The sequence below is a fragment of the Trachypithecus francoisi genome, unplaced genomic scaffold (genome assembly GCF_009764315.1).
Source record: "Trachypithecus francoisi isolate TF-2019V2 unplaced genomic scaffold, Tfra_2.0 Lachesis_group17, whole genome shotgun sequence".
Taxonomy (NCBI): Eukaryota; Metazoa; Chordata; class Mammalia; order Primates; family Cercopithecidae; genus Trachypithecus; species Trachypithecus francoisi.
The window spans coordinates 82,840,743-82,857,327 of NW_022681462.1; the positions used below are offsets into that span (position 1 = coordinate 82,840,743).

At 38.7% G+C, this 16,585-nt stretch overlaps 1 protein-coding gene across 33 annotated transcripts in view; it reads left to right on the plus strand.

Moving 5' to 3' along the window:
* DTNB (dystrobrevin beta) overlaps positions 1-16,585 on the plus strand; it is a 309,281-nt gene that overhangs the window by 138,447 nt on the left and 154,249 nt on the right. For all 33 annotated transcript variants that reach the window (XR_004428453.1, XR_004428456.1, XR_004428457.1 and 30 more), the window contains one exon: positions 12,849-12,973. Coding sequence is in view for 28 of the 33 variants with exons in the window: in XM_033176347.1 (XP_033032238.1) it covers positions 12,849-12,973 (125 nt within the window). In the remaining 5 variants the exon portion in view is untranslated. The remainder of the gene's footprint in view (positions 1-12,848; positions 12,974-16,585) is intronic.

The window sequence follows — 16,585 nt, forward strand, 5'->3', positions numbered from 1 at the left end:
AAAAAAAAAAAAAAAGAATACAGGTGTAAAATTTCTACATTAAAAAATTAGTAAATTAATTTGAGCATTATCAAGTAGCACTTATCCTGGAAATGCAAGAATAATTCAACTTGCATTTAAAATAATTGAATAGAAAGTCTGGCCAGGTATGGTGGCTCATTGCTGTAATCCCAGCACTTTGGCAGGTCGAGGTGGGAGGATCACTTGAGGCCAGAAGTTTAAGACCAGCCTGGGCAATGTAGCAAGACCCTGTCTCAACAACAACAACAACAACAAAAGAATTAACTTAGCACAGTGGTATATGCCTTTCATCCTAGCTACTCAGAAGACTGAGGTGGGAGGATTGCTTGAGGCCATGAGGTAAAGGCTATAGTGAGCCCTGATTGCACCACCTGCACTCCAGCATGGGCAAGAGAGCAGTAGTCTGTCTCCAAAAAGAAAAAAAAAAAAAGAATAGAAGATCTATCCTATCTTGTTACACCAGCCTAATTGCTGACTCCAGCAACATGGCAAACTAAGCTAATTGTAATCTCCTTTCTCCAATGACAGAGACATGCATGCTGGATTAAATATAACAACAACAATTGAAATGCAGAATTTAGCTTGACTGAAAGTCAGAGAAAGCCCTGGCTATCAGAATTAAACCTAACACTATGGTGTTCCAGGGCTCTATCAGATTGGATACTGGATTTAGCCCTATAGGTTAGGGTTTGGTGCCCCCATGACGTAGGAAATCTGTCTTGGGTTCACTCAAGGTAAGTAGAACTAATATTTCTGTAAAGGCCAGGACTTTAGAAGAGCTGCCTCCTTAAGAAAGAGGGGCTAGAAAAACTCCAGTGGCCCAGAGAAGGTACAAAAAATATCCAGCAGCCAGGCTCTGGGAAAAAAGAAAATCTGCAAAATCTACCTTGAAAAACTGAACTAATAATCTTTGTCAAGCCAAAGTGTTAAGTACAAGTTTAAATTACTTAAAATTAAATTTGTGAATGAAAGTTTTCTGAAAAGTTTAGAGGAAAGAGATTTTATTCCAGTGAACAGATTGCAAACTGTGGAGATGCAGCCTTTAGCACAAAATGAAGGCACTTTCTGAGAGAACCAAGAGACGGATTATAGAGAAAGTTCCTGTCCAGGTTCCCACTCTGGTCCACTTATGCACAGGAAGGTTGCAAACTTGCCTAGTTCTGCTTGGTTGATGTTTCCTGAGTTCTGATTGGTTGATGCAAGTCATAGTCTATTGCCTGATGTAGGAACAGAAAGTTATGAAAGTCCCAATGTTAAATAAATGTAGGATTTACTGGGAAGGCAGAGTATGTGTGTGACCTTTAGCCAGCAAATGGCTGCTTGGCTGTATTTGAATTTAGGCCATTTGCTACTCAGGATTCATCTAGAAGGATTGGCTCTTTCAGGGTGCACAAGTTAAAAATTTAGTTTCTAAGTGGGGCATGGTGGCTCATGACTGTAATCCCAGCACTTTGGGGGGCCAAGGCAGGCCGATCACTTGGAGTCAGTAGTTTGAGACCAGCCTAGCCAGCATGGTGAAACACCATCTCTACTGAAAATACAGAAATTAGCCAGGCATGGTGGCACATGCCTGTAGTCCCTGGTGAGAGTAAGACTCTGTCTCAAAAATAAATAGATAGATAGATAGATAAATAAATAAATAAATAAATAAATAAATAAAAAGTTCCTCAGGTGCAGTAGCAGCATTTCTAGTGTTCAGCAACCACATGGGGCTAGTGGCTTCCATATTGGACGATGCAGGTATAGCATGTCTTCATCATCCCTTAAGGTTCTGTTGGATAATAGCACTGCTCTGAAGTACCTACCAGAAGAAGACAAGAAAAAAAAGCCCTCTGTAGCCGTACACTTCTACAGCTCAGTTCAAATGGGACTCCTATGCAGAAAACAACCCCTGCTAAAGGTGAGTTTATTATCAAAAATTGCAAACCCAATCACAAAACAATCTACTGTGAGGGAGAATCAGCAAACACAACAGATAGGTTTAGTATGCCAAGAACTTTAGAAATAGCACATTCAAAAAGTTAAAGAAATGAAATTGGGAATAGTGACATTGTTAAAAGGGACAAGTTGAATGAAAAAAGGCCAAATTGAACTTTCAGAAATCAAAAATATCAAAGTTAAGCTCAATAGAAAGTTAGGGACTGTTTGAGTGAAAATTAGGGTATGGGAATTAGATCTGATGAAATTAATCAGAATACAGAGTGCTGAACATAGATAAAAGGAGATGGAAAGCGTGAAAAGCGAGTAAAGGATATAAAGGGTAGAACAAAAAGATCAATCCAGATTTTTGTACCCAGCTAATCTATTCCAGAGCAAAGAAGAAATAAAGATATCTTTCAAAAAAATTTCAAAGAGTTTGTCACCAGCAAAACATTGCTGAAGGAATTAAAAAAGTATATACTTTGAGCAAAAAATAATTTGAGGCAAGAAGGAAGAAATAGTGCAAAGTGGAATTGATAAATGTGGATCACTCTAAGCACCAGGTATAGATAATAATTACTAATTTTGGTGAGCTTATAATAAGGTGCAGCTGAAGTACCAAATGACTATGGCATGAAACGGGTTGAGGCATGATTAAGTTTAAAGGACATAAGTTACTAGATGAGGTTACAGATGTTGATTAAGATTGTGTAAGTGTTCATGTTAAAATAGAGAAAGTCCTTGACTTGTCTGAGGCTTTAGCAGGCTTTGGACCAAGAGTCTGCCACCGGGGGACATTTTTCTGCTTGGATCCCCTCAGATGGTGTGGCTTGGAGCTCAGGATGATGTACTCAGAAAGAGAGTAATTGGAAGTGAAAATGACAGGAATGGCCTCAAAGGCACCAATCCTGAGCTTTTTCCATTAGGCTGTTAGGCTCCCAATGTCAGGGCCTGTCAGCATATACCCTGAGCTGAAGATTGTGCTGTGCAAGGAATTAGCTTGAGGTTGATTGAAAACACAGTGATCTGAGCTCAAGAAAAAGTTTTTCAGAGTATCTCAGCGCCTGTTATCTGAGGAAAACAAGTCTCAGCCCTAGCACAGGAACACACATGAAACCATTGCAGTGAGTCACCTGCTGCTGCCCACTTTGGAATCTGCCCCTCAGTTGGACACCATGTCCCCACCCCTGACTCACCTTCATGACCCAACCCTGAGCCCATGGTACTCCACATCTCCCTCGCTGGGCTGTGGTTTCCTGTTTCTTTCTAACTCCTTGTGAGGATGCCTCACTGCCCTGGCTGTCCCTCCCAGTCACCAGCTGTTCTTTCTCTGAGTAATTTTACCTGTTGAGGGGCTGTTTGTACCACGAAAAGAGGGACAGACCTAGTTATGTGAGCCTTACTTTTTACACTGAGTTTTAATTTCTGTGCCTGTATGTTAACGTCTAATTCATAAAACTATTTTGAGAGTTAAAAGCACCCATTAAGTCCCTGACACTAAGTTCTCAATAAATGTTACCTTAATTTAACAACAACAGCAACAAAAGTAGCTGCTAGAAGAGTAAACTCAAAGAGCAAATTTCCAAAAGAGGAAAATAAAATAAGAAAAATAAAACCTGAAAAGGACAAAAAGGAAAAAGATGAAACAAGTAATGACATAATAAGCCATAAAAATGAATAAAAATATATTACTAATCAGTAAGTTCATTAAATTTTCTAGATAAAAAGCAACAGTTGTCAAATATTTTTAAAAATCTGTCTCAGCCAGGTGCAGTGGCTCATGCCTATAATCCCAGCATTTTAGGTGGCCGAGGTGGGCAGATCACTTGAGGTCAGGAGTTCCTGACCAGCCTGGCCAGCATTGTGACACCTGTCTCTATTAAAAATACAAAAATTAGCTGGGCATGGTGGTGTGCACCTGTAATCCCAGTTACTTGGGAGGCTGAGGCAGGAGAATCTCTTGAACCCGGGAGGCGGAGGTTGCAGTGAGCCGAGATCATGCCACTGTACTCCAGCCTGGGCGACAGCAAGATTCTGTCTCAAAAAACAAAAACAAAAACAAAAAAAAACAAAATCTGTCTCTATGCTGTTTCAAGGGACAGCCAAAAAATGACACAGAAAACTTGTAAGTTAAGAATAAAAAAGACTTACCAGGTCAAGTACTAATCAAAACAAGTTTGTTGAAATTATATTAGTCGTAGAAAAAGGATTTTAAGGCAAAAATCTTTACCAGAGAAGTTAGAATGGTAAACTTTGTATATTTTATCATATTTATAAAGTCTTTACCAGAGATGGTTTATCAAAGATAAAAAGACAAAATTAACAATCCTACACTAATACATGTCAAATAATGTAGCTGTAAAATATATAAATTAAAAGTTAGGGCGGGGTGCGGTGGCTCATGCCTGTAATCCCAGCACTTTGGGAGGCCAAGATGGTGGATCACGAGGTCAGGAGATCAAGACCATCCTGGCTAACATGGTGACACCCCGTCTCTACTAAAAAAATAGAAATACAAAAAATGAGCCAGGCGGGGTGGTGGGCACCTGTAGTCCCAGCTACTCGGGAGGCTGAGGCAGGAGAATGGCGTGAACCCAGGAGGCAGAGCTTGCAGTGAACCGAGATTGCGCCACTGCACTCTAGCCTGGCCAACAGAGTGAGACTCCATCTCAAAATAAAAAGTTAATAGGAACACAGTGAGATTGAGAAATACATTTTCAAACTGGATAATTTCAATGTATCCAGCAATGAATGATTGCACTTTTTTTTTTCCAAATACACAAAAATTGACCACATAAAGGAAGCGTCAAAAAAGAATTAGTATAATATCATAGAGACTGTATTCTCTGGGAAATCAAGGGCAAAAAGATGAGAACTGTACATTTGGTTATTAAAAGCTAAGTTGAAATGAACAAATTTCTAAAACACCGTTGCTTACCACAACTGATTCAAGATGGAATAGAACACCCAAATAATAACATAATTATTAAAGAAATTGGATTTGCTCAATATATTTACACAAAGGAAACAACCAGGCCTGAATGACTTCATGTGAATTTCAGCAAATATTCTATTAAGAATAATTGCAGTATTATACAAAATTTCCCAGATTCTGTAAGAAGTAATGAGCACTCCCAATTTCATTTTTGAGGCTAGAATAACCTAGGTACCAAAGTCTTAAAAGTCAGCAAGAAAAGGAAAATTACAAGCCATTCTCTTACAAACATAAATGAAAACATGAAGAAAATAGTAGAAAATTCAGCAGTGTTTAGGAAAAATAATATATCATGACCACACTGGTTTTACTTAGCAATTAAGGGTGTATTATTACCACATTCATAGATTGATGGATTAAGTCCTTATAGTTATCTCAAAGGACTCATATAAAATGTTTGTTAAATCCAACATCTGAGCTGGGCGTGGTGAGGCTGAGGCAAAAGAATTGGTTGAACCCCGAAGGTGGAGGTTACAGTGAGCCGAGATCGCGCCACTGCACTCCAGCCTGAGCGAACAGAGCAAGACTCAGTCTCAAAACAAAAACCAAAAAACCCAACATCTATTAATAATTTAAACACCCACACAACAACAACAAAAACCTTAGTAATCCATGGGTAGGAGAAACTACCTTAACCTAATGTAAAGTATTTGTAAAATCTGATAGCATCTCTTATATTTACTGGCAAAATGTCGAAAATGTTTAAGATCAAAAACAAAACAAAAAGGCTTGTTATCTCCACTTTTATTCAACATTTTATTGGCGACCCTAAGAAACTGTAACCATTGTGAACTATTGGTGGAATTTAAAATGGTGCAACTTTTGTGGAAAGTAGTATGGTGGTTCCTCAAAAAGTTAAAAGCAAAACTACCATATAACCCAGCGATTCCACGTATGGGTATATAACCAAAAGAATTGAAAGCAGGGTCTCAAAGAGATGTTTGTACACTCATGTTCATAGCAACGCTGTTCTTGATAACAAAGGGACGGAAGCATCCTACGTGTCCATTGGCGGTTTTCAGGGGCTGGAGGGAACGGGAAAAGCACATTTTTAAAATGAGTATATACTTTCAGCTCTACAAGATGAAAACATTCCTGAGATTGGTTGCACAACAACGTAAATATACTTCACCCTACTGAACTGTACTTTTTTATTTATTTATTTATTTATTTATTTTGAGACCGAGTCTCACTGTCATCCAGGCTGGAGTGCAGTGGTGTGATCTCAGCTCACTGCAATCTCCACCTCTGGGGTTCAAGTGATTCTCCTGCCTCAGCCTCCCAAGTAGCTGGGATTACAGGTGCGCCCACCACCACACCCAGCTAATTTTTTGTATTTTTAGTAGAGACGGGGTTTCACCATGTTGACCAGGCTAGTCTTGGACTCCTGACCTCAGGTGATCCACCCACCTCAGCCTCCCAAAATGCTGGGATTACAGGCGTGAGCCACCACGCCCGGCCCAAACTGTCCATTTTTAAATGATTGAGCATTGCACTCCAGTCTGGGCAACAGCAAGACCCTGTCTCTAAAATAATAATAATAAAATGATTGTGATGGTAAATTTTATGCTATGTATATTTTATCACAATTTATAAAAAAGAGCAGGGCTGCTATATACAAAACCTGTTTATAAAATAACTAGGAATAAGAACAGACATATAAATCCTTTATGGAGAAGAATTTGAAACTTTGTTGAAAGACATTAAAGAAGATTTAAATACAAGAGGAAATGAACACAGTTATAGAAAGAAATGGTCAGTATGCAAAGATGTCACTTCTCTCCAGAATTATCTATAGATTTGATCAGTTCCCATTGAAATCCCAACAGGATTTTTTGAGTGGTAAATGACAAACTGATTCTAAAACTTAAGTGGAAAGTGCAAAGGGCCGAAGATAATGAAGACACCCTTAAAGAAGACTGTAGGTCCGGGGCACTTGCACTTCCTGAAAAGACAGGAGGAAGCTATAGTCATAAAATCACTGGTGTTGTTATAGGGACAGAAATAGAATATATATCCAGCAGGAATATACATAATAGTCCATTTATTAAATAATGGACTATTAAATGATAAATATAAGTAGTAAATGTAGGACAAAATTGGAATATTTCCTGATACCTATCAAGACATTATTTCTAAGTAGATTCAGACTTAAATATGAAAAGTGAAGACTGTACAACATTCTAGACGGTAATTTGGGAGTATACTTTATGGCCTCGGAGGGAAGTATTAAGATACAAAGAGGACAGAATATAGAGGAAAAAATTACTAAACTGGGACCACTGATACTTAAAGATGTTCATCAAAAACATAGAGTGAGGAACAAGCCTCAAAATAGGAGTTGTTTGTAAGATACAATTTTCCTAGGGTTAAAATACAGAAAGTATAAAGAACTCTAACAAATCAGTTAAAAACAAACAAACAGAAAAATCCAGTGCAACCCTATGACAAAGACAGGAACAGGCATTTCACAGAAGAAGAAACACAAATGGCCCATAAACATAGGAAAAGATGCTCAATCTTTTTAATAACCAGGGAATTGCAAATTAAAACCACAGTACCATTCATCACCCACCAGCTTGGCAAATGTTAAAATGTCTGGCAATGACATAGTTGGCCAGAATGTGAAGTTTAAGGAACTCTCACAGAGCTGATGAGAGTGGAAATTAATGTAACCACTTTGTAAAAACAAGTTGGCAGTGCTTAGTAAAATTGAATGTGCATAACCCTATGAACCAATAATTCCACTCTTATGAAATTCTTATACATGGCCATAAGAGACATGGACAGGAAAGTTACACCAGCATTGCAAATGAATGGAAAACATGGAAACACCCCAAATGTTCATCAGCAGTGGAATGGATATATAAATTACAGTGTAATTAACCAATGAAATACCATCAAGCAGTGAAAAAAATGAATTGCAATTATATCCATCAAAATGGATAAATTGTAACATAACTGAGTAAAAGAAGCAAGTTGCAGAAGAATATGTAGAGAGCTATACAGATTTTATACATATCTAAACAATGTATTATACGTAATTGCTAAGATAATAAAGTCAAAGAAATGATTAATACGAAATCCAGGATAGTGATTATCAGGAGAAGAGGGGGTAGAGTGTGAGTGGGATATAGTATTAGGATGAGGGCCCATAAGGAGTCTTCAGAGTGACGAATGTTCTATTTCACAGGCAGAATAGTGGGTAGGTAGGTATTTGTTTTATAACTTTTAAAACTGTACAGCCGGGTGTGGTGGCTCATGCCTGTGATCCCAGCACTTCGGGAGGCTGAGGTGGGTAGATCACCTGAGGTCAGGAGTTTGAGGCCAGCCTGACCAACATGGTGAAACCCCGTCTCTACTAAAAATACAAAAATTAGCTGGTTGTGGTGGCGTATGCCTGTAGTCTCAGCTACTAGGGAGGCTGAGGCAGGAGAACCGCTTGCACCCAGGAGGCAGAGGATGCAGTGAGCCGAGATCACGCCATTGCACTTCAGACTGGGCAACAAGAGCGAAACTGTCTAAAAAAACACACTGTACACATTTTATACTCTTTGGTGTGTGTATAGATATGTATATTTAGAAACAGGGTCTCACTCTGTCACCTAGGCTGGAATACAGTAGTACTGTCGTAGCTCACTGCAGCTCAGACTCGTGGACTCAAGCGATCCTCTCGCCTCAGCCTCCAGAGTTGCTAGGACTACAAGCAAGGCCATCACACCTGGCTAATGTTTGGATTTTTTTTTTTTCTTTTTGAGATGGAGTCTTACTGTGTTGCCCAGGCTGATCATGAACTCCTGGCCTCAGGTAATCCTCCCACCTGGACCTCCCAAAGTGCTGGTATTATAGGCGTGAGCCACCATGCCCAGCCTGGTATATTTTAAAAATATAACCTGTAGTATTTTTAAGAGAGGATAGGAAATGTTTTGAAATTTGGTAAAGTGGATTACTGTATTGAAAACACAATATCCTATTTGAAATCATTGCCTAAGAGTATTTAGAGAAGATTTAACTTTCTATGTTAAGACCTCTCCATTAAATCAGTTTTAGAGTGCAAGTTGGGAAAAAGTACCAAGACCTCAAAGAGTGTCTCTGATATAGGAGCTTAAATGAAGTGGAGGAGACTCCAGGTCCTGCACGTGTCGTATTCTTCTTCTGCCCTCGCGCCCTCTTTGCTTCCTTAAATTTTTATTTGTCGATTCTCGAGTCTGGGGCTTCATCCTAGGGGCTGACTGGACAGAAGAGCTAATGCCCCTGTCTTGACACAGCAGTTTTCAAACACTTGCTTAGAGACTTTGTTATAGTAGCCTCCTAAACTAACTCATTATCAAACTTCACTTCGGGTCCAAGTCATAATCTGAGATCTTTTAAGGAAATCACTTATTTATGTGTTTAGACAACCTGATTGAATACATAGTTTAAAAATTTTTAGGGTAATATCTTTTTTAGGCCTTAGTTAATACTCCAGTTACAAGTCTTCAGTTTTTTTCCTTCCCATACATACCAAGCTTCCCTTGGTGTGCTTTAATTATTTGGAATTCATCTTGATGTATTGATTTTACCTTTCTATTTCATGGCTATTATTTTTAGGATGGAGCTAAAGTAGTCTGTGTGATAATACGTGTCACATACATTACATGAATTAATTAATTTTTGGCCGATACAGCAAAAAATCATGAAATTAATACATGGATGACAGATGTAGTGTTTCCTTATAAAGGTGAAAGTAAGGTGTTCTCTTCGATATCCTCTGATTGCCTCTACTTGTAATCCTCAAAAAATAAAAAAAGATTTATATGGTTTTACTAGGTAGGTAAAAGCAATCTGGAAAATTCATCTAGGTAAATCATTTGTTCAAATACAAAGATGAATAAGATGGAAATCCTACCCTCAGAAGCAGCAGTATAATAGAGATGGGCAAACAAATTAAAAACTGCAGTATGGGGCTGGGCATGGTGGCTTATGCATGTAATCCCAGCACTTTGGGAGACTGAGGCGGGTGGTTCGCGAAGTCAGGAGATCAAGACCATCCTGGCCAACATGGTGAAACTCCGTTATCTACTAAAAATACAAAAATTGGCCAGGCGTGGTGGCATGCACCTGTAGTCCCAGCGAATCGGGAGGCTGAGGCAGGAGAATCGCTTGAACCTGGGAGGCGGTGGTTGCAGTGAGCCGAGATCACGCCACTGCACTCTAGCCTGGTGACAGATCGAGACTGTCTCAAATAAATACATAAACAAATAAAAATAAAAATTGCAGTATAGCAGCAGTATAGCATGGTAAGTGCAACAGTGGAAATAGGTACAGGTAAATGGGTAGCCTGGAAAGGCACTTGCTGTCGTATGGAGCAGTGAGGAAAGTCTTCACAGAGGAAGGGATGCTGACCAGCAGGCTTGAGAGATAAGCAAAAAATGTACAGAAAGATAGATTGGGAAAGGGAGACCTGGAAAAGGCATGTGCCAAGATACAGAGACCTAAAAGAGTACAGTGTATATTGAGTTAACTGTGAGCAGCTCATCACTTACGTGAGTGGGAAGTGGAAAGAGAGAGAGGCAGGAGTCAGGTGTGAAAGCTTTTGTATGGAAAATGAAGGTATTTATTTAGATCTCATTCTGTAAGTGACTATCAGCCTTTGAAGGGTGTTAAGCAGAAGGGTGACATGATCTCTGGGGGCAGTGCAGAAACTGTTGTAGTGCGGGAAGAATCAGCGTCACATCATGACTTCTTGATGGGCAAAAGGAAAATAGAAAGAAGTTAGGGGAGAAGTTGAGAATTTCTGCTGTGTTTCGCTTTATATACTTTCAGGAAATTAGGTTACATCTAGACTTCTCCCAGAATTTTTTTTTGGGGGGAAGGGGGGACACGGTCTCACTCTGTCGCCCAGGGTGGGGTGCAGTTGGCACAATCTCAGCTCACTGCAGCCTCGATGACCCAGGCTGAAGTGATCCTCCCACCTCAGCTTCCCGAGTCACTGGGATTACAGGTACATGCCACCGCACCAGCTAATTTTTTTGATACTTTTTGTAGAGACAGGGTTTCGCCATGTTGCTTAGGCTGATCTCAAACTCCTGGGCTCAAGTGATGCACCTGCCTCTGCCTCCCAAAGTGCTGGGATTACAGGAGTGAGCCACTGTGCCTGACCAAGTTTTCCCAGAATTTAATGTGTTGAAGGGAATAGTAGTAAGTGATTTGGAGCCAATATATGAAGTTTCTGAAGAAATTGTATTATTGAGTCTTTATTATAAATAAGTATTCATTAGCTGTGCCTATATGGTCTTATAGGCAAACGGATTTTTGTTTATTTTGTGTTAAAATACTACAGCAAGCAGCATATAGAAGTCTAGTGGGGACATGGCATTGATGAGGCAGACAACTGCAGCCATGTTTTATTTTCCAATTTAAGTGGCACATGTGATAATAAACTGCAGAGGCAGCAGAATGAAATAGTTAAACTTTTTTACAGTTAATATCCTGCCAAGAAAATCTCAGGTAACAGTGTTATTTTAGGGGAATTGGGTGGACAGTATAATCTGTATAAAAGGAGCCTCCTTTAAATATGAGTTTTAGAAGTGAATGTTCTAGGCTGGGTGTGGTGGCTCACACCTGTAATCCCAGCACTTTGGGAAGCTGAGGCAGGTGGATCACCTGAGGTTTAGAGTTCGAGACCAGCCTGACCAACATGGTGAAACCCTGTCTCTTCTAAAAATACAAAAATTATCCGGGCATGGTGGTGGATGCCTGTAATCCCAGCTACTCGGGAGGCTGAGACAGGAGAATTGCTTGAACCTGGGAGGCGGAGTTGCAGTGAGCCGAGATCACACCATTGCTTTCCAGCCTGGTCAACAGAACAAGACTCCATCTCAAAAAAAAAAAGAAAAGAAAGAAGAAGTGAATGTTCTATTTAACCTGATTGTGGCACGTTGTTTACTTTTGTGCATATTTATGATTGACTCTTAGACTTGGTAGTCTTTGGTGGGTATTATTCTACCTTCCAGAAGAATGTATTGGTATGCCAACTTATTTTTGTAGCTTTATATATCGTAATGTAGAGTTCTGGGTCTGCGTATTGTGAATGTACTCTGTATCCAACTACATAACCAGACCCTTAATATCAAATGTTCTGCCTCATGTTTATTTGGGAATATCCTAACATCTTGGGGTTGTAACTTAGTTAGCTAATTTGCTAACATCCATAAGCTGTGTGCTCTTTGCCTTTTAGTATTGTAGCCCATCAAAAAGTTCTTTTTTTTTTTTTTTGAGACAGAGTTTTGCTCTTGTTGCCCAGGCTGAAGTAAAATGGCGTGATCTTGGCTCACTGCAACCTCTGCCTCCCAAGTTCAAGCAATTCTCCTGCCTCAGCCTCCCATGTAGCTGGGATTACAGGCACGCACCACCATGCCTGGTTAATTTTGTATTTTTAGTAGAGACGTGGTTTCAACATGTTGGTCGGGCTAGTCTCGAACTTACGACCTCAGGTGATCCACCCGCCTCAGCCTTCCAAAGCATTGGGATTACAGGTATGAGCCACCGCGCCTGGCCTCCATCAAAAAGTTCTGACTCTGGTCAGGGAATTAACTTTAACATCTTAGCAAAAATGATCCAGAAGCATCAAAGGAGGGTTCTTGCCAAGAGCACATAGAGATGTCCAGAAGGAAAGTTGACATTACTTGATAGTGTGACTTTATAGTAAACATGAAGGAGGAACTGCAGAAATGAAGGACCACAGATGACCTTGGGACAACTGGAGGTTCCTTTCTGCAAGGCCCAATGATGTTGACAATAATGAAACTTGATTTGCATTTGAAAAGATGTTTTTACACTCTTGTCACAAAGTTGTTGTTGTTTTTTTTTTTTGAAGTTCCTTTCATTCTTTTGAAGAGTTAATTCCTTACTATTTTCTGCTTTGACACAGAAATCTCCTGCAAAGAAGCTGAGCCATGCAATTAGTAAATCTTTGGGGTGTGTACCCACGAGAGAACCCCCACATCCTGTTTTTCCTGAGCAACCAGAGAAACCACTTGACCTTGCACATATAGTGTAAGTATACCCCTGGAAGTGCCTGTGGATCACACTGAAATGGGGGCCTTGTGAAATTCCTGTGGATCAAAACCAGACATCACTTAACATGAACATTGAACTTTTCGGGTTTTTACTTTCTTTTGGGGGAACTTAGACGTCAAGCTTTCTTCTCTGTAAATCACCTTAAGTGTCCACGTGGAAACCTAGCTCCTGATTCCTGAAGCCTGAGTAATATGGCAGCCTCCAGAAACATGAGCCCATTGAAGAGTAATTATTGTTCTGGTTTTAGGTGGGTTGCCTTTTGTGGTTTTGGGTTCATTCTTTAAATCGGTGGTAGAGATCTTTTTCGCTATAGCAGTAATGCCCATAGAGACTTTTAAGTTAATGTAGACAACATGGAAATGAAAATCAACTTAATTTGCTCTTTTTGTATTGAGAGAAAATTAGGAAACATAAGACTATATTCTACAAATAAAGCTGGTATTTTGTATGTATTTATTTGTATGTATTTAGTTTGAATATTCATGCTAAGTAAAGCAAAGCTAGAGGAGAACAGTAAAGTTGAGAAATAGAGAAAGGAAAGTAGGGAGGAAGAGAAACAGTGAAGAGTAAGATTCAGCCTATAAACTGCTTTCTTCACTCTGAATTAAATGATGATAATATGCTTCCCTGATGAATAAATTTGGTAGGGTTTTGGATCACGAATCTTTATCAGATGTTTAGAAGTTTTTCTGTTGGAGTGGGCATTCATTTTCTTTCACCTCCCTGATGGAAGGTGTTTGACTAAATGAACTCTAGAGAATCTTGATCTTTTTCCTTTTTTCTTTCAATTATTTAGAAACCTGTTTATATTTATTAAAAATAACCCATGCATGTGAATTAAAAATTCAGTCATACAAGAGCTTATAATGAATGCAACATACCCTCCCACACTTCACTGTCCTTTGGGTTTTAAATCTACTAATAGTTATCTCTGTATTTCTAAATAATATGTTTGGAGCACTATTTCTTGACTTATCAGTTTTAGACATTATTATCATTATTATTTTTTGAGACAGGGTCTCGCTTTGTCACCCAGTCTGGAGTGCAGTGGTGTGATCTCAGCTCACTGCAGCCTCTGCCTCCCAGGTTCAAGCAGTCCTCCCACTTCAGCCTCACAAGTAGCTGAGACTATAGGTGCAGGCCACCATGCTCAGCTAATTCTTTTTTAATTTTTGGTAGAGATGGTGTTTCGCCATGTTGCCTAGGCTGGTCTTGAACTCTGGGTTCAAGTGATCCACCTGCCTCAGCCTCCCAAAGTGCTGGGATTACAGGCATGAGCCACTGCGCCCAGCCACTTTTAGACATTATTGACTTACTTTTGTGGTGTAAGGAATCAGCCTCATTTTTAACTCTACATACCAACCCATCCCTGTTTTTCATAGTTATATCACCATTTTCAAATTGGTTACCTTTTTAATTTTAAATAATATTTTTAAAACTCTGTTTCTTATAACTTCTTTTTGACTTCCACTTTGTAAACTGAGAAAATTTTGTCTACTTTTCCTTTTGTCTACTTTTCCTTTGCCTCCTAACATCTGCCATCTGTGCCCTTATTTTTATGTTGTCAAAGCTGATAATATTCTGTTCTCTTCGATAACCATAACTGAGTCTTCTGAGATTGATCAAGGGTTAAATCTAATAAAGCCAAATAATGACATTTACAGTTAGTATCCTTCATTACACAGTCACATAGTATGCTGTGATTCTGTGGATCCTTTTGTGCAGTTACTCTGTCTTTGGAGTTCACTGGGCTTTACTTTCTTACTTACCATCGATTGCTGAAAATCATTCCTATTGAATTTTTAACTGGATTGATTTTCTTGTACAGTTGTTGTTGTTTTTCCTGTAGTTTCTCATTGCTTTCTTCTTGTTGGGAAAGAGGATGTCCTCCACCCCTACATAGCGTTCCATAGCACAGTTTATCTGTTGCCTATAATCCAATTTTTTTGTTAAATCTGTTAACCTTTTTCCTTTTTGATTCGTGTTTTTCCTTGCCTGTCTCAACATTATAGTGGTTTTCTCCTTACTTTTTTCTTTAGGTTTTAAAGATGGCCTTTTCACATATGTCTTTAATTCATTTGGAATGGATTTTTGTGTGTGATGTGATGTAGAATATCCAGTTCTCTTCCCCAGCCCCTCGCTTTGTGCATTTGAATAATAACTTGTCTCAGGGTCATTCAATAGATAATCCATCATTTCCCCACTGACTACAATGCCACCATTGTCAAAAATGAAGTTTCCAAATATGCACAGGCTGGCTTCTGGGTTCTTTATTCTGCTCCTTTGGTCGAATTGCTTATCCCTATGCCAATATCTCACTGTGTCAATTACCATAAGGGACTAAGTAATCTACTTTTTCTGAGTGTCTTGTCTATTATTAGCTCTTTGCTCTTTCGTATAAAGTTTAGACTCATCTTACTGAGTTCCTCATAAAATTTTGTTGAGATTTTTGATCAGAGATTCACTGAATCTAAAGATCAAATTGGGGAGAACTGACATCCTTCTGGTATTAAAGCTTTCATTCCACGAATGTGTCTTTGCATTTATTTAAATATCTTTTTATACCTTTAAGTTTTATCATTGTTCCCCAGAAAAGCCTTTATATATTAGATTAACTCTCATGTTACTTGACATTTGTAATTGCTGTTACAAAAAGTGTCAGTCGTGTCCTTTTTCCTACAGCTATTTAAGATATACTTTACATGTAATAAAACACACCTACTTTAAGTGTACAGTGCGATGTGTTTTGGTAAGCATATGCTGTAATGCAAATGGAATATTTTCTGAATTATATTTCTTAACAGTTTGTTACTAGTGTATGGAAATGCAAATAGTTTTTGTATTTTAGTCCACTAGCTAGGTAGTCGTCTTGCTTAAATTGTTTGTTAATTCTGGTACTTTATACTCAGATTCTTTTGAATTTTCTATAAATAATTATATAATCGGCAAATAATGACTGCTTTGTGTCTTCCCTTCCGTACCTTATACTTTTGAAAATTAATCATACTTTTTGCAGGGTCGGGGGGTGTCTTACTATGCTGGCTAGCCCCTCCGGTGCACTGCTCAATAGAAGTGGTTTAAAGGCATTTTTGTGTTATTACTAATCCCACAGAGAATGCTTTCGGCATTCATTTAGTGTGTTATTTGATGTAGGTTTTGTATAAACTATTTATCAGGTTTAAGAGGTTCCCTTTTATTTCTAGTTTGCTAGAAATAAAAAATGCTTTCTTTTTGTCACGAATGGATACTGACTTTTATCAAAGACTTTTTCTGTATTGAGATGATTATATGATTTTCTCTATTGATGATCAAAGACTTTTTCTTTATTCTATTATCGTAGTGAATTACATTAAGTGTTTTTTAACATCATCTTTACCTTCCCAGAATAAATCTGAATTGGCCATTGTTTGAATACACTGCTGGAGTTTGTTTGCTAATATTTTGTTTAGATTTTGGCTATGTTTTTAAGTGAAACTCTCCTATAACTTCCCTTGATTTGGGGTTTTTTTTGTTTTGTTGTTTTTATCACCCAGTGTGCGATTCTTACAAAATGGAGGAGCATTCTCTTTATATTTTTGGAAGAGCTTG